General features: G+C 36.4%; 1 protein-coding gene across 1 annotated transcript in view; it reads left to right on the plus strand.

Moving 5' to 3' along the window:
• HMCN1 (hemicentin 1) overlaps window positions 1–24,375 on the plus strand; it is a 446,768-nt gene that overhangs the window by 325,236 nt on the left and 97,157 nt on the right. The window contains exons 49-57 of the mRNA XM_019635448.1: window positions 1,424–1,615; window positions 5,532–5,705; window positions 7,052–7,165; window positions 8,014–8,159; window positions 12,189–12,339; window positions 13,671–13,865; window positions 15,415–15,528; window positions 19,807–19,994; window positions 21,616–21,712. Coding sequence (XP_019490993.1) covers window positions 1,424–1,615; window positions 5,532–5,705; window positions 7,052–7,165; window positions 8,014–8,159; window positions 12,189–12,339; window positions 13,671–13,865; window positions 15,415–15,528; window positions 19,807–19,994; window positions 21,616–21,712 — 1,371 coding nt within the window. The remainder of the gene's footprint in view (window positions 1–1,423; window positions 1,616–5,531; window positions 5,706–7,051; window positions 7,166–8,013; window positions 8,160–12,188; window positions 12,340–13,670; window positions 13,866–15,414; window positions 15,529–19,806; window positions 19,995–21,615; window positions 21,713–24,375) is intronic.

The raw sequence follows: 24,375 nt of genomic DNA on the forward strand, positions 1-24,375 counted from the left end.
ATGATTGTATTGCTGTTTATTTTTTCTTTTAGTTCTATTAGTATTTTGCTTTATTTATTTAGGTGCTCTGATGTTGGGTTCATAAATATTTATAATTATTTTATCTTCTTAATGGATTGACCTCTTTTTCATTATATAATGACCTTCTTTGTCTTTTTTGACCACTTTTAGCTTAAAGTCTATATTATCTGATATAAGTATAGCTTCCTTTGCTTTTTGTTTGATTACCATTTTCTCAAAATATCTTTATACACCTGTTCACTCTCAGTCTATGTGTGTCTTTAAAACTAACATGAGCTTCTTGTAGGCAGCATATTGTTGGAGTCAAGGGTCTCCTCTTCCAGATTTTCCAGATTCATTTGAATACAACCCTTCACCAGTCAGCTCTGCTTGAGGTTCTAAAGAGACTAGTTGGTAGTAGCCTTAGTCTGGTGAAGCTTTATATCAGGGTCTCTATTTGGGTGAAGCCACTGCCTGAGCTGTGAGGTTGGGGTGGGAAGCAGTTGGGCAGGACTGTTGGCTTTGTTCCCTGCCCAAATGCAACTGTAGGATAGGCTCCATGGTTGCCTAGCCTTTCTGGTCAGGCTTCCCAGTCAGACAGGACTGTGCGATATTCAATATTTGGATATTTGGGCATGCCTGTGAATTTGCATCCTTGCCTGAGTGGGGCTATAGAACATGCTCCGAGACCACTACAATTGAGGCTTCCAGTTTTACTATAATATCATCCTAGCCCTCTTTCCTAATAGAACTTGCTTTTATGGTTTTAAAATTAACATTTCACAAAATTATTTGAGTAATTTAAAACAATTAACATAAGCTGCATGTTAAAATAAGTATAAAAGGTATTTTCCCTACAGGCTATAAATATTAAAGGAGTAATTACCATATATCTATATTTACCTATCTACATATCTATGTTGGAATCCTGGTATAAACTCAAAATACCTGCTTGTTGGATTATTTAATTAAAGGCTTTTTCCCTTTTTATACCCTTCCCCAAAAAACATAAAATATTCTTTAAAATTTTAATATGGATGCAAAGGTATTTATGAGTGAATATTTTAATAAAAATGCTGCTCCATTCTTTTTTGAGTGTGTTTTACTATGAAAGTATTTAATTGTAATAGTCTAAGGTATGATATAAATTTAGTTAAATACAAAGAGTAATTTAGAATTATTTCACTTATATATGAAAATTAATCTTCACTTGAAAATGATTTGTAATCTATGTATGTTAAAAATCAGCATAATTATTATTATAAATTAAGTTATGTTTGCAAATTTATTTTAGAATGAATGGTCACTGCATTGTTTTTAGAAGTGGGATATTTCAAAAGGCGAATGAGTGAAATGTCTTCTTTCAGTTATCACTTGTAGACATGTGATTATAGCCAGCTCTCAGAAATGGCTTTTGTTACAGGGAATCCAATGCCAGAAATTACATGGCACAAAGATGGGCAGCTCCTTCAAGAAGACGACACCCATCACATTATGTCTAGTGGTCGTTTTCTTCAAATTACCAATGCGCAAGTGTCACACACTGGAAGATACACATGTTTGGCTTCTAATCCAGCTGGTGACAAGAGCAAAAGTTTCAGCCTTAACGTGTTGGGTATGTGTAAGCATTGCTTTAGATTTTGAAGAATCAGACATGACATGGGCTAAATTCTTTTCTGTTTACTCAATATTTCTACCACAGAATTTCATTATTTAAGGAGGACCAGTACTTGAATATGTTTGCTGTTTCTCTTTCATTAGTTCATAATTCATTCACTCTATTTGGAAGACGTACTATGTTCCAGGTACTGTGTTTTATGCTGGGGGCACAACTGCAAACAAGATAGATGTTCAATAAGCAGTAGTAAAAGATAAATATATGCTGGTCAAAGAAGCAGGTCAACAGTGAAAGGAGCTCAACCTGAGACAATTTATCCTTTCTTTATGGGATGCTGCCATTACTGGTAATAGTCTGTGTTGAATTCTATGTTTGGTAACAATGATGGAGGTGTTGCAAATGCAGAGGAGCCCACCACAATTTTATGCTTGCTCACAACTGATAATGACCGAACACAATTCCTTGCAAAGTGGAAGGGTTAAAACAAAACACAACAGCTTGCAGTGCTTTCATTATAGAAGTGTGGGCCCTTTGTCTTAAAGCACATCTTTCTTTCCCTCCACCGACTCATGTAGCAGTGCTGTGAGCAGAGCATTTGCTTCCACGGGGGTGAGCGACTACCTTAGATTTTACGTTTCTTCACATAATATGTTGCTTGTCTATCTTTGTGGGTGTTTATCTGTGTTCTTTGCAAATTCACTAATACCTAAAAAAAACTTAAGGGAAGAAAGTTGAAGGGGACTACTGTGCAGATACAAAACCTAGAAAGTGAAAATTTAGATCTTTTACCATTTAATCAATGGTTCTTTCTTCCCAGGTAAGTTCTCACCCCCTTGAAATCAATATGAAATGTGTAAATTCTATGTTGAGTCAATGATTGAACTATGAAGACTCCGAGGTTAAAATGGAGATGGAGACCCGGGTGTGAGTTTTAAATCTCACATGATTTGCTTCTGAATTAACACAGATTAGCTTGTGCATTTGAATACCAAGCCCTTTGAGAGAAATAAAAGCTACACCATGAAGAAAAAATGGACTAGCAATGATGAAGTAACTGTACACTCAGTTCTTACAGCATCAACGTTGTGCTTTTGTCTCAGGAATGACAGTAAAATAGAATTTTTAGTTTCTGCGTGTGTTTTGAAATTGAAAGTGCACCACCTAAATGGACTGTATTTGATGACTAATATCAAAATACTTTTCATTCTACTAAAATCGACTATATTTGAGTATGTGCCTTTTTGCAATTGTTTGTTTGTTTGTTTGTTTTTGTTGTTATTGACTAGACTATTTGAGGAATGCATAGTCCACGCCTATAAACCTCCCATACAGGACATCGCCCTCAAGTAGCTTACAGTCTAATTGAGTAGGAGATATATATATATATATAAAAAAAAATATATATATATATATATATATATATATATATATATGCAAGAAAAATTAAATCAAAATGCTAGATAATGTACAGTGTCAAATGAATAGCATTGAATATATAGAGATAATGATTATACAAAACTATAAACTCCCCAAGGCACAACCCCTCTTTATCTTGGAAAGGATTTAGCCCCAACACCTAACTTGGCCTAGGACAACAGGTATATGGATAAATATGAAGAGAGTTCATGATCCTGTTGTCTCCTAACACATCTGTGCTCCCTGCATGCCCTTCAGTGTATGAAAGACACGTGCCCAGCCTTGGATTCTCTCTCTTGTCCTGTAGTTTATCGCTTCTCTTAGAGCTCTCATTCCCATACGCCTCCTTCCTCCCACCACTGATTCACCTCATAATACTGACTCATGACCAAATCCTATCCTCTGCCCTCTGGAAGCCTGATTTAACGCTCTCTCTAGTTCCTTGCTGTAATTGAAATCCAGTTCTTCCCAAGAGACACCAATTCTCCAACGGAAATCATTTCTTCTTTATCCCAGGTATCCCAAGTCATGCTCTCTGACTTCACCCCTTCCCCATCTCCCACTTCCTCGTTACTTATCTATTTCTTGTCATTCTCCCTTATTCATTGGAGACTCAGGGGCTGAAATCAAAGCCTTCTTTTCCACCCACTTCATAAACTTGAAGCTATTCAAAGGTATGTGTTTGCAACTTCCGTTCCATCCAGCCATAATTCCGTGTCCCTACCCTTCCTTTTCCCAGAGGTTGATTTATCCTTCGTTTTCATAGTTACTGCTTTCATTTATGTCCTTGATCCTGTATCTTTCCACCTTCTTTGGTAGTCAGTCATTCCTATCCCATCATCATCCTTATCTGAAGCTCCATCTACTGCCTCCATCACTTCATATTGTAACCATTCCCTGTCTATACTTCCTTTTTTTTTGTACTTCTTTTTTTTTCAGTTTATTTTCTTATTAGTTTTAGGTGTACAAAGCTACATAACAGTTAGACATTTACACCCTCACAAAGTGATAACGCCCCCGATGCTGTACTTTACACCCTGTGACCATATATATATGGTTGTCGGAAAAGTCATGACATATTTTTTCTGTGTTTTTCGTTACAAAAATGCATCATGACTTTTCTGACAACCCAATATATACAGTTATAGTTGACATTCAGTATTATTCTTTATCAGCCTCATGTACAGTGCAGTGCTCAGGCATCTACACAGTCTGTGAAGTGGTCTCCCTAATAAGTCCAGTGCCCACTGCTACCCTACAAAGTCTTTACAACATTATTGATCATACCTATACTTCTTTTCATTAAAAACAGGTTTCTGCCCACCTCATTATTGACACTGCTGTGGCAAAGACTACCCTGTAGCTAGAGCCAACAAAATATTTTTCAGTCCTTGTCCTAATGTTTTGCACACTATTTGTCACTTTCTCCTTGGCAGTGTTCCTACCTGGTTGCCTTTGGTTTCTGCCTTTCTCTCTCCTTTATGGACACTTACTTAATCCACCACTCAAACATCAGGTCCCCTAGAATTTTGTCCTTACTTCACTGCACTTTTCACTCTAGATATGCTCTTCAAGTAATAAACTTAATTCCCAGAGTTGTATTTATCATCTCCTGTAAACTGATGACTTTTTAAACCCATACCTGCAATCCAGATCTTTTTCCCAAGGTTTGGATTTCTCTAAACCATGGCTTGTTGAACACTTCTACCCAGAATTCTTATGGGCACTTAAATTTAAGATACTCAGAACTGAACAAACCACCTTTTCCTCCTAAAGGAGCAAATCTTTTCATGTTTTCTATTTATGTTGCTTCACTGTAGTTTATCTAGAGTCCCAAGCAAGAAAACTGGAAGTTATTTTTTATTTGGTTTCCCATAACCCCCAAATTCTATCATGCCATGTGCCTTCCTAACTATTTGGTGAGTTCCCTCCTCTTTCTGACTTCCTTAAATGCTCTAGTTCAGTCCCTTGTTATCTTTTATGAAACAAATGCCCCTGTCTCTGTTACCCTTGCCTCCAATATTGACCCCCTTGAATCCATTCTCCATATATTCCCTGCTTACTTCTCATTGTTAACCCTCCTCTGCTCCCAGTACACTCCCTCTTCCTACTCATCTCACTTCTTTCACCTTCTAATGACCAGTAACCCTTTAAGGCTCACTTTGAAATCTCCTTTAGGAGGCCTTCCCTGATGACAGCCTCACATCCCACACCTCAGATTGATTGGATGTCTTGCCTCCATATATCCTGCACTGGAATTCCCATCATTACTCTTATTACACCATGTTGTGATTCATGTTGAGGCATCATCTTCATTACCCTGTGAGCTTTTTGGAGGTTCTCACTGCTTTTATGTAGAAGGAGAACAATAATCAATTGTTTTCCCTAATTGTTAGGGAATGGAATTACACAAATAAGTACAATGGAAATTTAGAGCCATGCAAATAGAGAAATTTCTCAATATATTTCTTTGATTAAATTTTAAATCTTTTTTTAGTATCTCCCACAATCTCTGGTGTCGATAGTGACGGCAGCCCTGAAGATATCATTGTTATCCTTAACAGCCCCACCTCTTTGGTCTGCGAAGCTTATTCATATCCTCCAGCTACCATCACCTGGTTTAAGGATGGGACGCCTTTAGAATCCAACCGAAATATTCGTATTCTGCCAGGTAATTCATTTACTTCAGATGCCCAAGATGCATTTGTGCCATCTACTATTGTAGAAAACCAGAATCATTGCTTATTTTTGTTTTTTTTTAAATAAAAGAATTTATATTGTTGGTTGTGTTGTATTCTGTTGACATTTTAATTTTTTTAATTATCTGTGTATATATCTTTTCATCTAAAATACCTAAAATTACTTTTTGAAGGACCAATAAAATAGCTAAATAAAGAGGCAAAGAAATAAATACCATGATGTGATTAATTGCTAAAATATATTATGGAGAATGCCAAAAAAAAGGTAGACGTTTATTTCTAGTTGAATTGAACCTTAAAGGAGAGTTAGTATTTTGACTGAGTTTACTTATTCCTCTTTAATACCTGGCAATATGTATGAAAGTAGAAAGAATGAAAAAGTATGATCACTGGCTTTAAGAGATTTGCAGTCTTATGTGGAGGAGAGATAAAATGTATGAAAGTTAATTAACAACATGAATCCATGAATAATCATGGCTTATGAATGAATAGTCATGGGGTATGATTAATGGGGCAGTGACAAGTTTTACAAGAATTAAAAAGTGGGAATGGCCACCGTGGACTGAAGTGGTTAGGAATTGCTTTGTTGCAGTCAGAACTTGAACGTCTCAGACCTTAAAAAAAAAATTATAGAATATTGTTGGTTAGAAATGAGTTAGAAGAGATTTCAGATCCATCAGATGACTAGTGTGAGAAAGGTACAAAGTGAGATGGGCTTATCTATGTGTAAGTAACAATAATTAGACTCCTCACCTCCCAGTTGAGTGGAGACATTGTGCATATGTGTGTGTGTGTGTGTGTGGAGCAGGGAAGGAGGATGGACAGGAGATAAGGTCAGAAGGAACATTGGGGTCATGTTTTGAATATCAGGATTAAAGAGTTTTGACTTTATACTTTAGTCACTTAACCAGTACAGATTTTTAAGAGAAAGGTATAATATAATACAAGCTGTGTTTTAGCAAGATCAGTCTCTACTGGTAGACCAGATAGATGAAAGAAAGAAGATGATTAAGGTAGAAGATCTATTGATGAGAAGTGAAATAAGAACTTTAGCTAGAGTGTGTACAGAGGATTGGGAGGGTCAGAATGAGCATAAGCTAGTCATAACCACAAAGGACCGCTGAGAACTTAGTGACTGTCCTCATCCACCATGCAAGGCCCATCTATATGGTAGTTTGTCTTGTGTCCAATAGCTATCACAGAATTGGCATAGAGAAGAAGAAATATATTCATAGTAAGAACGAAAACCCTGGTAGTTTGTGTGTACTCAGCTGCCACTGTGACTTCAGAGATTCTTTGGTGTTCTGTGATTTTTCAGGAGGTAGAACTCTGCAGATCCTAAATGCCCAGGAAGACAATGCTGGGAGATACTCTTGTGTCGCCACTAATGAGGCGGGGGAAATGATAAAGCATTATGAAGTGAAGGTCTACAGTAAGTCCTGAAAGAACGCTGTGTTTCATATTTTCCCTAAACTGTCTAACATTTGTAGTCCTGTTTTTCATTATGGGTTCATAATTATTTATACTCATTATTAAAGTGTGTTGTTTATGCAGCTTGCTTCGTTGAGATGGATGTTAATTTAAGCATTGTGCCCATGACTTCAATTGCTTAAAGATGTAAGGAGCCCACTCAGTCGGCTCGCTTAGCTCTTGGAGAACTTGTCAGTGGCACTTCCTTAGGTTTCTCTATTTTTATTTCTGAATTACTCTCTGGGCTAAGTTATAATACGTGTATGCTCAAAGCTGTTGTTTAAAAATATGTGTTTCAATCAACAGACTAGGATGAGCTCATCAGTGACTTGGGGCTCATCTACTGTACCTGTAAATAAAAAGCAGAGCTAATACTACTATTCATAGGGCCTACATTTCACGATTTTGTTTTTGTTTGTTTTTGTATTTTAAAAGGAAGAGTATCTTTCTGATTGTCTTTTGTTCTTTTAATCAGTCCCTTTAATGACCTATAAAATGCATTTTTGGGAGGTCATGCTTAGACTGTGTCTGGGGACCTGGTACAAATGAAACTAACTGTTCTGTGAGGAACATTAGCCTCAATGGCAGTGTTATAATGATGAACGGAGAATGATGTTGTCCTTCACATCCTGTATCTGAACGCTACCCTTTCATAAGATGCTAACTTGGATATTTGATGAAAGAGGTACATTGAAAATGCCTCGGTTATTTCCTTGTTCTCTTCTTAAGTGATCCTCAGTGTGGTTTCCATGGTATTCCATGCATTTAAAAGAACCAGTGTGTAACTCTGTAATATTTGTTTTTCTGCAGTTCCACCCATAATCAATAAAGGGGACCTCCTGGGGCCAGGTCTTTCCCCCAAAGAAGTGAAGATCAAAGTAAACACCACCCTGACCTTGGAATGTGAAGCTTATGCGATTCCTTCTGCCTCTCTCAGCTGGTACAAGGATGGCCAGGCCAGTCACAAGATTTTTCATTTGCTGATGGTTTCTTAACGAATAAAATGGTCAATTCAATAGTAATAATAAAACAGACACAAGTAATTCAGAGAATCAATGTGACTTGGAACCAAGCACAATCCCATGCTCCTAGAATATAAAACTGCAAAAAACCTTGAACCATGTTCAACAGTATCAGTATGATTCCATCATTGAAAAGTTTGAGGAATTATCTTAATGTACATTAGCAATTATCTATGAAAACCCAGCCACCTTCCTACTGGGGAATCACTTTTGTATTCTGTGGTTTTGCAAAGTAACTTTGTGGAGAAGAAACACAAAAACAGTGCTAAACCAGGTTATCCTGATAGGCTTAATAACATGGGTACTAAATTTAATTAGAACTTACTCTAAACGCCTTTAACTCTATTACAAAAAGTAACTATGAAGGGAAAAAGCTAAAAATGTGATGATTAAGTGCCCAATACAACTACCTGGAGGCAATGAGAAACTTAAAAAAAAAAGGCACATCCTTCCATTGTATGATCTGACTTTCAGACCACAATTCTCATTTCTCATTCAACTTGTGTTCTTCCGTGCAGGTTTTCAAAGAAATGTGCTGGGGTTTTAGACCAAAATAGATTTTTTTAAAGCTATTGTTAACACTGTGCTTAATACAGATGTGACATAGCTAAGCTGCTCTTTGTCCTGTTTTACAAAGACTCAACCAAATGGTCAGTTAAATCTAGTTGTAGAAGTTCAGGTTAGAGTTATGATTTAAGATGCAGAAAGATATGGCTTTATTTTTTCAGATCACAGATGGATTTTGCAATACTGGCAGCTAGAAAAAAAATCATCTCTTATAAAATAAGCAAGTTTCATCTGGAAGCCATTGCAAAAGGAAAAATATGGAACTCCCACCATGTTCTGTTTACAGTTTCTTTTCTGACTACAAGCACAGTTGATGGTACAATATCAAATCTATATGAGTTTGCTTGGAAACAAATAATTCCTTTCTCCTGTGAAATCTTATTGTATTCCTAATTTTATCTAAAGCCTTTTCATTCATTGTAGTTACTACCCATGTACGCGCACACACGCAAACACAGTCATAAAAATTGGATAATGGCTAGAATTACACTAGGGATGAGGCAATTGGGGTGTTTTTTTTGTTTTTGTTTTTGTTTTGTTTTTTAAATATGGAACGCTCCACGAATTTGCGTGTCATCCTTGCGCAGGGGCCATGCTAATCTACTCTGTATTGTTCCAATTTTAGTATATGTGCTGCCGAAGCGATCACCAGTTGGGGTGTTTTTTAAATTTCAAAATGAACAGTTAAATTACAGTTTCAAATCCAGGCTCTGAAATTGATCCAATTGTGATACTTTAAGCTGTTAAATTTTTTAAGGTTTGGTATTGGTCCCCTAGAATGTGTACCAAAAAAAAAAAAATACTGGTTTTTGTTTATTTTCCATGTCCTTACTTCTGTTATTTCATTCTTCAGATAAACAACACTATTTGAGCAAAAGAGTGTTTTTGACAAAATCCACCAAAATTATTGGCAATGTTAACCACACTAAGTTTTGATGGAGTCTTTGACTTTTATTTGCTTATGCTCTGAAGTTTTTTTTTAGCATAGAAATTTTAAATTTTGTTATTTTTATATAGGTGATGTAATCTTCATAATGATTCATTGCATCCCAAATAATTTATTGAGCATATCATACTATTTGGCCAGATCTTGTTTTAGGTGTGGAGGATATAGATATGAAGGAAACAGAGAAAGATCTCTGTTCATAGGAAGTTTGGGGAGACAAAACCTAAACAGACAAACCCTTAAAACATGTAATGTGCCAAATGGGTTAGCTGTTCTGGAGGAAATTCGGTCAGAGAAAAGAAAAGTGAGTGGGGGAAATGTGATCTCTTATTTGTATAGGAAAGGCCTCACTGATAAGGTGATATTTGAGTAGAAACTCAAAGAGAGTGAAGGAAGCAAAAATAAGATATCTGAGGGAAAAATGTGCTAAAGGGAGAGAATTTCAAGGGCAAAGGCCCTGAGACATTTTGGCTGGAATGCAATGACTCATGCGAACACACAAGATGTAAACAGAAGGTTAGTAGAGAGCCAGATCATACTGCCTGGTAGACCAGTTGGCCTTTGTTTTGATGGGCAGGCACTAGAAACTTTTAAATATAAATAGTATGATCTGACTTAAGGTTTTAAGAGAAGTGCATTGCTTCTCTATTGGGGGAAAAAATAGAGGATTTAGATTTGAGTTTATTGCAATGGTCCAAAAGAGAGGTGGTGGTTGCTTGGCCTTGGATGAAGGTTGTAAGCAGGATGTGAGGGAAAGAGATGAGTCAAAGATGAGTCTGAGATTTTGCATGAGATCATTAGAAGAGTGAGCTTAAACAGAAAGAGGGAGGTCCAAGGATTAAGCCCTGAGGTACTTTTACATTTAGTGGTTGTGGGGCAGAGAGAGAGTGAAGTGTCCCAACAGATAAGGGGCGGAAATGTATTTCAAAATGAAGACAAGTTAAACTATGTTAAATGTCACTGAGAACTGACAAGTAAATTAGGCAACACGTATGTCATTGGTGACCTTGACAGAGTCATTTTGGTCAAGTAGAGATGGTGAAAGTCTGATTGGAGCAGATTCAATGGGAAAGAACTGGAGACAGCAAATGTAGAAAACATTTTTAAGTCATTTGGCTTTTAAGTAGGAAAATGTGGGAGTAGGCTACAATCTAAGAAGTTTTCTTATAATAGGGGAAATTATACAGTAGTATATGCAGATTGAAATAATCCAGTGGAAAAGAATAAATTGCTGATGATATAGGTAAGAGAGGCCGCAGTTGCTAGAGGGGTGTCCTTGAGTAGTCCAGGGGGTGCTTGGAATGGACAGATATTAACCAGGGTTAGGATTTTGCCAGGAGAGTAAAATAAAGAGAAAAAGGGGAAAGGGTGTTGAGGGTTTATACAAGGAGTGATAGCCATAATAAACCTTCTTCGAGTCAGGAGGGAATAGAGGTCAGGAAAAGAGCAAAAGGCAGTGAAACTATTACAAGGTCAGTGAACTGTGGGTCCTCTCATGGGGTCAGAAAATTATTGGACTTGGGATGCTAGAGGAAGTGAGTTAGAAAGTTAGGAGATGACAGTCAGAGAGTTATGAAACTGATTATGAAGTGGTGCAGTTATTGGTAATTATAAAGTCTAGGCATAACTCACCTATTGAGTGGGAGAGAGAGGACTGGGGACAAAAAGTAGAGGAGAAGGTGTCAAGGAGCTGAGAGCACACAGTATTGGATATTTGTCTACATAGGTATTGAAATCGTCAAGAATTATGAGAAAAGTGTCATTAGAAGGAATGGGATTGAGCCAGGAGCTAAAAATCTTTAAGGAATAAGAGGGAATTTAGTGTAAATGGAAGTGCATAAAGATGAGAAAATGTCCTATTAAATGTAGATAATGTTATCAATAAAATATAATAATATAAATATCTGTAAGTTAATGTTTCATTAAGTATAGTAACACTTTCAATAAAACATCACTATAAATATCTCTAGGTTAAGATTTCTCATTTATAAAGTATTGATGTTTCTGAATGAACAGTGATTTTTAGATTAAATTAGACTATGTAAATACCCTCAATTATTCATTAAAATACTCTAACATTTTTCTACAAAATTATAATAAAAGGATATGCTTTTTAAATGCAGTGTGGGAGGATCAATTGAAAATATTTTTTTCCAAAATGGATATGATACCTAAGAACATTTTTTCACCATAAAATATATATAAATGTATCACCCAGAAATGCCTGGCAGAGATGTAAACTATATGAGCTACAATTTTTAATAAATAAAAATGTGATTTCTCCAAAACAATCGGTTTAATCAAAATACAGTAAATTAAATTATTGTTGTCTTGAGTATTTCACATAAGATTTTATTTTTATTAATTAATTATAAAAGATATCAATTACATGGTCTCTTAGAGGATTTATAAGAGTACTTAATGCTAACATTATTATAATTGAATCACAGCCCCTTACATCAGATGATCATGTTACTATTGCTGCAAATGGACACACACTTCAAATAAAGGAGGCTCAAATATCAGACACTGGACGATATACTTGTGTGGCATCCAATGTTGCAGGTGAAGATGAACTGGACTTTGATGTGAATATACAAGGTAACACTAATATGCTTGTTGTGTATTATTTAATTTATATGATATGTCAAAGCAATGAAAAAGAGATTTGATTTGGTTTATTTTAAATAGTTTTTTTTCTCTTGACAATATAAATTTATTCTTGAACACTTGGCCACAAGAAATTAACAAAGAAGAAAATAGTCCCATTATTCAGTATTGCTTTTGTTATTTTCATGTGTTTCCTTTTGATGTTTTTCCCTCTGATACAGTTTTGTAACTGTATACTACATTTACAATTAGAATCACGATACATACATCTCTGTTACATTAGCTTTCCCCCAATATTATATCATAAAAGTTTTTTTTTAAATAGCATTTACGTGGAATGTAAAAAGGTAAAGTACATAATTTAGAATAGTCAGACTTGGAATAGAATGATGATTTAGGCTCCTACAAGTTTTGTGACCTGGGCAAGTTACCTAATTATTTTAAACCCCAAATTCCTTGCTTTTAAAATTAATGCCTTGTAGAATTGCGGTGAATATTAAATAATATAAAGTAGTAAAATACTTAGAAATATACTTAAGAAATGATGTGTGCTATTATTGTTATTGATATTGTTACTCAATATGATTTTTAATAACTATACCTGTTTTATCATAGAATATCCTAATATTTATTTAATCAGACCCCTTTTGTTGAATGTCTGGGTTGTTTCTAAATTTTCACTGAATGTCTTTATATATAACACTTTTGTACATCTTTGACTTTTCACAAGTTACTAATAGTGGAAATTTCCCATCAAGTGCTATGCACTTTTTTAATGCTTTTTATGTACAGGAAAATTGCCTTCTAAAAAGTTCATACATGCCCTCCAGAAAAGTTTGAGAATGTCCTGTTATTTTTGTTAATGGACTTATTTTAATCTTGATTGCATAACTTTAACTTCTTTGACAAATTATTGAGAAATGCTATCAGTTGAGCCATTATTTTTTAATGGTTCCTCAAAATTTCTTTCTGTTGTAAGTATATTCCTTAGCCATGCTTATTTTAGTAGGTCCTTCCTGAGAGCAGGCCCCTTTATCTTCTAAGTGTCAGAGCCCTTTAACAGGAAGGGAGAGCAGGGCGCGAGCACAGCATTCTGAGCCCCACATTCCTTGTTCTTCCACGTGAGAACCAGCTCCAACTTCTGTCTACTACATTTGTGGCTAACAGCTAGAGTTGGTAGGTGTATTAATGCATGAAAAGATTTTCACTTTGTCTACTTTATTACATTTACAAATCACTCTTGTGAAAACACAGCCAAGATCTTTAAGTGAATTGACACTGGCATTCATATGTGTCCAAAATTCCATGTCTTTCCTCCTTAGTTCCTCCAAGTTTTCAGAAACTCTGGGAAATGGGAAACATGCTGGATATCGGCAGGAGTGGTGAAGCCAAGGATGTGATCATCAATAATCCCATTTCTCTTTCCTGTGAGACAAATGCTGCTCCCCCTCCCACACTGACATGGTACAAAGATGGCCGTCCTCTGACCTCGAGTGACAGGGTGTTGATTTTACCAGGTAAAGATTGCTTTGAACAGGGTGAAAATCTGAATCTCTGCCAAATGTGTTTCTTCTCATTTATTAGCCCAGTGGAATTGATTGACTTTCTTGCTATGTGATTTAACTGACACAGGCTGCTGAATGCCACTGCTACATATCCATGTAGCTTCAAGCTAGGAAAGTCTAGGTTGAAAATTTCACATAGAATAGAACATCCTTGCTAATTTTCAGACCTATTACATGATCATTCTATCAACAGAAGAAAGACCTCTGACTTCCTTGTGCCTCCAGTTTTCAAATACTGTGATGAAATAATCAGTTTGATTTCTATGTATTATTAATGATAAATTCTAAAATATATTTGTGAATAGTTACTACTCAGTTTGTTAAATGCATTTATCATATCAATAGTAAATATTATTAGTTTCAAATATTTTAGTTATTACATGGTTTATTGATGAAAAGGAGATGTAAATATTGTAGAATAATATTTTCAAGGCTTCTGTTTACTTTTAGCAAACATTCAAATAGGCTTATAAAAATTTATAAATTATACTTAAGGTCAGTGCATTCTACTGTATGTAAATTTCATCTCCAATAAATAAGAGAATATCTTGGGGAGAAAAAAACGGAGACTAAATAGAAATGACAGCTAAATGTAATATGTGATCCTAAATTGGATCTGAGCTTGGGGAAAAAAACCATATATATATATATATATATATATATATATATATATATATATATATAAATAAATAATAATGAAATTTGAATATGGACTATAAATTCAATAGTAGTTTTATATTGATTTTACATTTTCTGGTTTTGATCATTATACTATAGTTATATAAGAGATTGTCCTTGTTTTTATGAAATACAAATTTATGAGTATTTAGGGATAAAGGCACACCATGTCTCCAACTTACTCTCAAATCATATTTAAAAAGATTATATATGTAATATACATATGATAGATTATATGCATATATGACAGGCGAAGATAAAACAAATGAAATACAAATAATTGATGAACATAGGTAAAAAGTTTATTATACAATTATTGAAACTTTCCTCTAAGTTTGAAATTATATCAACATGGGAAGTTAAAACTACAAAGTTATTCTTTGTATTGTGTAAGGGTATGCTTTATGCCTTTTGCATCTTTGGCTATTGTTTTCTCAAAATAGCACTTGCATTAAACATTATAAGCTTTCAAATAGTGTAAGCTTTTTGTACATGCTCTCAAAACTATAAAAGCAAGAAGTCGCTACATAGTAACATTTCACATGGAACATGGGGAGGGCTATAGAGCAACTTCCCCACCATGAGGAAAATTTACAAGAGCTGTTCATTCTCAGGAGATCTGAGTCATACACTGGATCACTTTTCCATAATGCAGTGCTTGTTATAAAAGTGGTATATGGGATTCAAACTGAACCATTGGATGAAGTAAGAACCTTTAAAGAAAATGTAAGGAAGCCATTGGACCTGAAAAGTTGTATCTCTGTTTATGACCAATATTCTCTCTAAGGTTTATGGAAGTAAACATATCGGGATATACTTTCAGGAGGGCGAGTGTTGCAGATTCCCCGGGCCAAAGTGGAAGACGCTGGGAGATACACATGTGTGGCGGTGAATGAGGCTGGAGAAGCTTCCCTGCAGTATGACGTCCGTGTACTCTGTGAGTTTGTTTTCTTATGCTTATTATGCATTCTGTCACTCAAAAACATTTTTGAGGAACTGATATTTGCTAGATGTTGTACTAAGCATCTTAAAGACTAGAAAGATAATCAGAAACTGATAGTTTTCCCAAGATGTTCATTGTCTTATACAAATTGAGAGCACATTAGTTAGGACAGCTGAAGTATCACATAACAAACTGGCTTACACCAAAAAAATGAAAGAGAATTCTTTAGCTAGTGAACTTGAAACGTCCCAAGGTTGAGCTGGCTATAGTCACGTCAAACTTCTATGGCTCCAAAGAGGTCACCTGAACTTCACCTTCCTTTTTCTCTTGGCTTTGTTTTTCTCTGTTAACATCACTCTCAGGTGGGGTATCCCTTTGGATGACAGATTGGCCTCTTGAAACTCTCATCTTGCCTCTTTGTAGTTTCACATCCAAATGAAAGCTTTATTTACTACCAAAGTGAAGTGTGAATCACATATCCATCCCAGAAACAATGACAGAGGGGCCTAACTGATAAGGCCTAGTTCATATGCCTACAATTGGGCCACAAGGGTTCACCCTCCAAATACATGGACTGAGAGTGGAAGAAGTATTGTACTTTTAAGGGAAAAGAGAGGCGATGTTACTAGAATCAGGAACAAATAGATGCTTTCATTAGAAGAGGCTGAACTGGAGAAGTGACAGTGGGAATGTATGGGAAGTAGTAGGCATGGTAGGTTTTATAGACGAAGAGATTAAGTGATAGAAAGTATTAGGCACTTGTCTCAGAGTATAGAATGACACTGAGATTTTTATCCTGGGTGATTAAGAAAATGATAGCAAAATTAATAAAAATAGAAGACCTAGGAAAATAACATGATTTGGGAAGAAGAAAGTCAATTTTGTTCCAGACATGTTGAATTCGGCATGGTTCTAGAAGACTTGGGTAAAATACTGAATGGGCCATTGGAAGTATATATGGAAGTACAGCACAGGAGAGAGAACTGAGCTAAGAGTATAGATTTGAGAGTGACCCACCAACAGGTGATATTCAAAGGCATGAGACTTCCCACAGAAAGGGTTATAGATAGAGTAGGAGAAGATCAAAAGAAGATCATGGTGGGATCACTTACAAGTAGGAGACAGGAAAAGGAAAACTGAGTTAAAGGAGAAACAATCTGAGGAATTAATAAAACATCGTAAATTACTATGTCACAGAATCCAGAGCATAGTAAAGGTTATCAGGAAATGGGTTTAATACTGAATGTTAAAGCAAGTTTAAGAAAATGAAAATGGGAAAAAAAGGCCATTGGCTTTGAAACTTAAAAACTCATTGGTAAAATTCAAATAATCAATTTAGATAGTATGGTGTGGTACAAAGCCGCAGAACAAAAGGGTAAATATTAAGCAAGTAATCAGAGAGAAAAGGAAACAAATATAGAGTCCTCTGAAGACATTTTGAAGAGGACGCAGGATGTGGAAGAGTTTTAGGATAAACAGCTCATTTGAGAAAGCTTGTTTAAGAGAGATTTGAGCTTGCTTACGGGCTAAGGAAAATGATACAGTAGGAAGGGACAAATTAAAGTTTTGAGTGTGTGTGTGTGTGTGTGTGTGTGTGTGTGTGTGTGTGTGTGTGTGAGAGAGAGAGAGAGAGAGAGAGAGAGAGAGAGAGAGAGAGAGAGCAGAGAATTGATAAAACAAGGCCCTAGAACAAATGCAAAATGCAATCAAGGTGCCAAGACAGGTTAATTAGCCTTTCATGATAATGGCTTAGCGTTCCTTGAAATAGTAAGAAGGGAAATGTGGAGATGCATATCAAATGTGTTTAGTCCTTTCCTTCAGTATGAGAATAAGAGAAGCAGTGGCAGGGGTGGTATTTGGGTCAGTAGAAAATAGAAAATGTTGGTGATTGCCACTATGAGGGACGTGACAGAAAGTCAGGCATTGAAGTTGGAACTATTGGGCTCAGTCACTGCTTTCTGCCACCACCTTCAGTCACCTGGGGGCAGAGGCAGAAAAAATAGACCATGTGACCTAAGTGTGTGGTCAGGGCGGGGGAGGTTGTGGGGATGTGCCACCGGGTAACAAGGTGCACACTGTGGAAGCACTGGAGGGCTAGAGAGCCTAGAATGTTTGGTGAGACAGACCGTCATGGAAATGACCCACTATGGATCTGAGCAGGGCCAGAGAAAACAATGAACCTGGAGGGAGGCTGATAGATCAATTATAAGGGGAGAGGAGTAGAAGGGTTAGAGTGTTCAGTGCAAACAACGAACAGCTTATGAAGTAAGCCCAAAAAGAGGTGGGAGAGAAAAACTCTAAAGTTTAAAATGTATTTATTTGATAAATATCTGTTGATTGCTCACTGTCTGCCAGACACTATGCTAGGCACTGAGAATACAGCAGTGAATACAGTAGACATCAGTCCTTCTTCAGGGAGCTTAGACACTTGGAGAAGGATGCAACATTTGTATTTGAATGGTCCAAGGTAGGACTGTCTATGGCTGGCGGAAGTGGTGTAGACATAGAACTAGTTAGGATGGGATAAGCCATCAACATAGATTTTAAAGTCTATAAGATAGTGATAAGGAAAAAGAAAAGAGTTGGAAAGTGCTAACATCATCAAGAACCATGAAGGAGGATGCTGGCTTAATTTTACCTAAGTTTGGAAAGAGTTAGTTTAGGACAGCAGCGGAAGGGTCTGATAAAGAAGTAAGATAGTGTTATTTGGGAAGGACTGGGATTCTGTTCAATTGAAATGGAATTTAGGAATTGGGTCGTGAAGGATAGATGTTCATGCCTTCAGGCTGTTATACCCAGTTAAGAGGAAGTTGGAAAGCTTATTGGAAATGAGATTCAAGAGGAGGGAACAAAGAAAGAAAAATGAACCGGCTAAATTAGGGAAGTTTCACAATGTTTGATGCTGACCTCCTAGGTACCACTGAGAACAATTCTGAGTGGTGTAACCCAGCTGGTGGGGTGTGGCAGCTGGATGGGGCGGGTCAGAGCTAAGAGTTTTGGTAGAGATGTCTACAGGTCAGACCTTGGGCTTGCAGTGTACATCCTGGTACTTCCAATGGTCCAGCTCCAGGCAAAAGTTGAGGAAAACATTGAATCTTTATGTCCCAACATTTTATTTGATTAGTTTTCACGGTGTGGGGCTAGTGATAGCCTCACTTAATCTGAAATTTAAGTTTCTTATTTACTAATCTGTAGTTCAAGTTATATAGTTTATGTTATCTGTAGTAAAAACCACCTAACTCTGAATGTGAAAATATGCATTCAAAATAACATTGAAATTCTATGTGTGCCTTAGTAGCCTTGAATATTTTCTTTACAGACTTTCAGTTTCGTTTATGAGAGACCCAAAGACCACAAGACTACATCTACATTAAACATACAGTCTTTACTGATTTCTACAGATATGGTACACTTTAAGAGCGTGAAGCATAAAATAACTAAGCTTTCAAAACAAAAAGATTATTCACTGTGAAAATGAATTTCTACATTTGCAAAAGCAGCCAACATGCATCCCTACTTTATGTAACATTTCCATTTTTTTTTAATTCTGTGGGTAATATGTGATTTTTCATGACTGACTAGTCTAACGTAAAGTAGACATGAGCCTGGATACAACTGTATTATTTTAAATGAATATATGTAGGAAAATGTAAAGTGTGACTACTCAGGCTTTATCATACATAAGGATCACCAGGAGAGTTTGTTAAAACACAAAGTTCTTGGGCCCTGTTAGGGATGTCAATTGAGGAGGTCTCAGGTGACCTCCAAACTTTGCATTTCTAACCAAGCTCACAGGTGATGCTAATACCACTGTTACTGCAGCTGGGGAAACACTTTGAGTAGCCCAGACAATTCCCTTGCAAATGAGACCAAATCTGTTCATTTCAAATACACGTTAAAGATGTAACTTATCTGGCTTGTTGAGATGATCAAATAGATTTAGCTGTTAATTCATGCAGATGCTTGAAACCCAGAAGAACAATGGAAGGGACTGAGAGAGGAAGCAAGGCAAGATATTGGGGAACAATTGCATTGACCTAAATGGGAATGAAACTATGGGAGGGGTTAGACCAGGGTTGGTGAAGAGAGTAAACCCAAATTCACATAATTTTTATTATCACCCTAATTTATTAGCATAAAATGTTACTTGAGGCTCATGGTTTCGTCTTCAAGTTTGGCTCCTCTGTTATCGAACACTTTTTAAAGTTGTCAGAAAGCTAGAATAATTTAGAAACGACCTTGTTTCCTATCTTTGTTGCAATCACTTATTAGTGCCACCAGTTATCAAGGGAGCAAATAATGATCTCCCTGAAGAGGTCACAGTGCTGGTGAACAAGAGCGTGCTGATGGAGTGTTTGTCCACTGGTAGCCCCGCACCAAGGAGTTCTTGGCAAAAGGACGGGCAGCCCTTGCTAGAAGACGGGCATCACAAATTCCTATCTAATGGAAGAATTCTACAGGTAAAAGTAAAAAATCTAAGTTTAACATAGCCGCTTGACTTTGTATTTTATAATAGTTTTTTTTACTTTTAAAAATAATTATATTGGTTTATAGATATTACTTTTGTAAAAATAATCCTAAAAAGGATCCATAAAATAAATTTTTTCTTCCTCATTTTATTCCCACTATCAGAGGCAACCCCTATTAACAGTTTTGTGTGAATTCTTCCAGAAATTGTACATTCAAAACACACACATGCACATACACACACACACACACGCACACGCACATACACACACACACACACACACACACACACACACACACACACACCCTAAACTTACTACAGTATGGCCTTTGTGATAAAAACCACATTACAATCAAATTATTGCAATCCTTTCCATTGCATGCTTCTGCTGGTAAAATTTTGGGTGGTATAAGTTTCCCTATAGATTAAAACTTTCCTCTATTGGCAAAGAATTGATAATAATATAATAATAATGGAAACCACATAAATACTCTGAATTGTTTACTGTCTGTATTTTTCTTTTCCTAAAAGAAAGTTAAGCACCCATAGAAATAATACCAACTCTTCTGTTAGGGTACAATTTAATTTCTTGAACATATAAATGATGTTCTGTAGGCCCAATAATCTAAGCATATTTGTCAGTATATCCAACACAGGACACATCTCATAGAATTCCTTATTAAAAAAAAAAAAAAAGAATCAGATTCACTGCCTGTGAATATCCTTGAATTCTCAAAGTATCTTCTAAACATCCTGATTATTTCTATTTGATAATCATACAACCCCTACCGAAATACTTATGTGTTTCTGTGTCTAGGGCCTAAAGATATATAGATGGATAGAGATCTCTGCATAATAAAATAAAATATAACTACTAAGTTAGCTAAGTATTGCTACATAAAACAAACCACTCCAAAACAATGACTTACAGCAATAAGCATGTGTCCGGTTCATAATTCTTCTTGTTGGCTGAGGGATTCTTCTGGTTTCAGCTGGCCTTACCCCAGGGCCTGCATGCTATGGATGGGATAAGTGGCCCTGTTGGTCTTGGCTGGGCCCTTGCACACATCCAGGGCCTCAGATGCAATAACTGGGCTGATTCTTCCCCCTCCGGTGATCTCTCACCCTCCAGCAGGTTACTCTTGGCTTCATCATATGGTGGTGGCAGGGTTCCAAAAGAGTGAGAAAAGTGACAGTGCCTTTTGAGGCCTAGGTTTGAAATGGCACAGTCACTTTCATCACGTTCTGTGGGTCAAAGCCAAGCACAATGCCAACACAAATCCCAAACTTTTATTCTACCTCTTGATGGGAGGAACTTCAAAGTCACATTGCCAGGGGTATAGACAGGAAAGTGAGAGAATAATTTGGGACTCTTTATAGGCAGTATACCACAAGCATGTATAAAATCGCCTTTTCTGATTAGAAATATTTATAAATATTTGATTCTCCTGACTAATAAAAGCCAACACTAGCACTATCATGTACAGAATTCTTTTTTTATGTTCATCTGGTATTAACTAGAAAGAATATGTATTGTTTAGTCTCAAAATTATGACAAGTTGCTTTATTAAAAAAAAAAAATTCAGCTGGAATTTCTTCATTTTCCCCCTTAGATTCTAAATACTCAAATCACGGATATCGGCAGGTATGTGTGTATTGCGGAGAACACAGCTGGAAGTGCCAAAAAATATTTCAACCTCAATGTTCATGGTAAGAGCTCAGTTTCAAAAACATCTGTTTGAGTATTCTTGAAAAAAGCAGGAAAACTGTGTTTTAGATTATGTAGGCTGACTTTGTATTTTTTAACTTGGACAATGTGTGGTGAGGGGTATTCATACAATCTCCCCCCTTCTTCCCACCCACCACAGCTGGTAGGATTTATAAAGTACAAAGTACAAATCTTCTAGGGAGCTTGTTTTCATATTATTTCAGTCCTTCCAGAGAAAGTAGTGACTCCTACATATTGAGAGTAAAAAAAAAAAATTCAAAATTTGAAATCCCAAAGATTACAAGTTGTTATGAAGTCTGAACTAAATATAGATCTTTTACTTATGAAAATTCATCCACTAGTCCTGACTGAAACCAGTGTCTTTCATCAAGGATAGAATTCATGTTGAGCTGTACCCTCTAGTACCTAATACACTCTCCTGAGAAGAAGTCACTTTGAGGAGTTAAATAAATCCTAAAACCATCAGCATGCCTCGTTCATACATCAAACTTTATAAGTTTTCAATATATGCTAGTCATCCCATAAATACTAAATTTTTTGCTCAAAAGAAAACAACAGCTGATTGTCTAACACAAGACAGTAGTTTTATTTTTTGTGACACACAGCTACTTCCAGAATATTAAATTAGAAATGGTGAACAGTCATTATAGAAGATTTCTTTTACATGTGTGATACACATGTAAAATTCTAGCTCATTTTGGAAATAGCTGAAATTTGGAACCTTATGAAAAATGTCTCCCCTAAAAGGACTTTCGTGTAGCATCATGGGGATATATATATGTATGTATATATAAATGTATATATAAATATATAAGTATATATATTTACATATTTATATACTTATATATTTATATATACATTTTTTTCTTTTTTTGATGTGATACATGGGAAGTATTGATGTCTAGCAATGTTTGATGTTTGTGTAACAGGTATTTGAAACACTTTTATCTTTATATTCCCAGTTTTTAGCACAGTGGGTAACACACAGTAGGTGCTTCATAAATATCTTCAAGATTCTTTTAATGAATAAATATGACCGAAACAGAAACAAATGTATTACGAATTCCCAAGAAGAATGAACTCACGAAACAAATATAATCATTGTGAAAGCTCACATTCTAATCTGTAAGGTACAATAGCATAAATGTTGAAAAATAAAAGTGCTCATGATTCTTTCTGATTCACCAGGGAAGACAGTTTTTTCTCTTCATGTGATCGAAAGCAACTTGTAAATACCCCAGTTAAGGCAGCTACCTATGTTGCCTTGTGCTATCCTTATATGTCTCTATCTTCACTTCAGTCCGATAACTGTATTGTAAATGCAATAAACCAGGGGTCGGCAAACTTTAAAGATGGAACAGCTGCCAGGCAGGGGTCAGCAAACTGCAGCTTGCGAGCCACATGTGGCTCTTTGAGTACGTACATGTGGCTCTGAAAGTAAACTTGAAAGTGAAAATAAAACTATCATAGTTTCATTTATAACAATTTTAAAGGATATTATTTACATAATGGTGATTATGTAAAAATATATTTATGGTTCTCGAATAATTTTTAAATTGTTGTGAAAGACAGCATTGGCTCTTCCAGGGGTCGGCAAACTTTTGAGACGGAACATACCCAAAGAGCCGCCTGTGGCTCGCAAGCCACAGTTTGCCGACCCCTGCAATAGCCAAATGGCCATTTCTTAGGGATCTTGGTTTCCCTAAACTTGGAATGGTGTCTCTAGTTGTGGTCATTACTATATAAATTTTTGTTGTTCCTTTATTATATTTTCTTCATGCCCGTTGCCTCTTCATGCACAGCAAAAACACCCGACGTGTGGGCCTTGCGTGACTTGAGGGGCTGCAGTGTTTACCATTAAGGACTGGAGCTTAGGAGGATTTTTCCTCTTTCACCAGTTAGTTAATGGCGTCTTGAACTCCTAATGGCACTCAGGAATCCATATTTAAATACTGGAAGATTCATTTGGGGGAGAAATGGTTTCAATTATTTTCGCTGGAAACCATGCCATTTGTTATCTCCCTCTACGACAATGCTTGCTTCTTCCGGACTCTCTTCCATCTGACAACCTATCAGTTTTCAACTATCTGTGTCTTCACCCTGCTTCTCTTCCAGCTTAACTTTCACGGAACAGTATTTCAGTCAGTTCTCTTAGCCCATGTCTCTCAGTGCTGAGCTCAGTGAAAGCTCAGCCCTGCACATAACAACAAACATACTGACTGCTTGATGCCAAGCAGGTACTGTGCCGAGTGTTTTACACATATTATGTCACTTCATGACCTCAGTAACCCCAGGTGGTTGGTACCATTGTATACCTCTTTTACAGATGGAAAAACTGAGGCTCAGTGACATTAAGCAACATGCCCCAAGTTACACAGCGTGCAAAGGCAGAACCAGGGTTCTGACTCAGGCAGTCTGATTCCAGAGCCTTCATCCTTAACTACCTTTCTGTCCTGCCTGTCACTAAGTGCCACATCTGCACCACACCTGCACCTGTAGCTCGCCCTACTGAAGGAGCTCTTAGAATCAGGAATACTGGTGTCCTTATAAAATTCATAGGTACTCGCTTGAACTGGAACCTCCATGCTGCCTGTGGGGGGCAGGGGGTCCTCTCCTGATTTTACTCCAAAATGTTAAATGAAAA

This window comes from Hipposideros armiger, unplaced genomic scaffold, assembly GCF_001890085.2.
Source record: "Hipposideros armiger isolate ML-2016 unplaced genomic scaffold, ASM189008v1 scaffold_22, whole genome shotgun sequence".
Classification (NCBI taxonomy): Eukaryota; Metazoa; Chordata; class Mammalia; order Chiroptera; family Hipposideridae; genus Hipposideros; species Hipposideros armiger.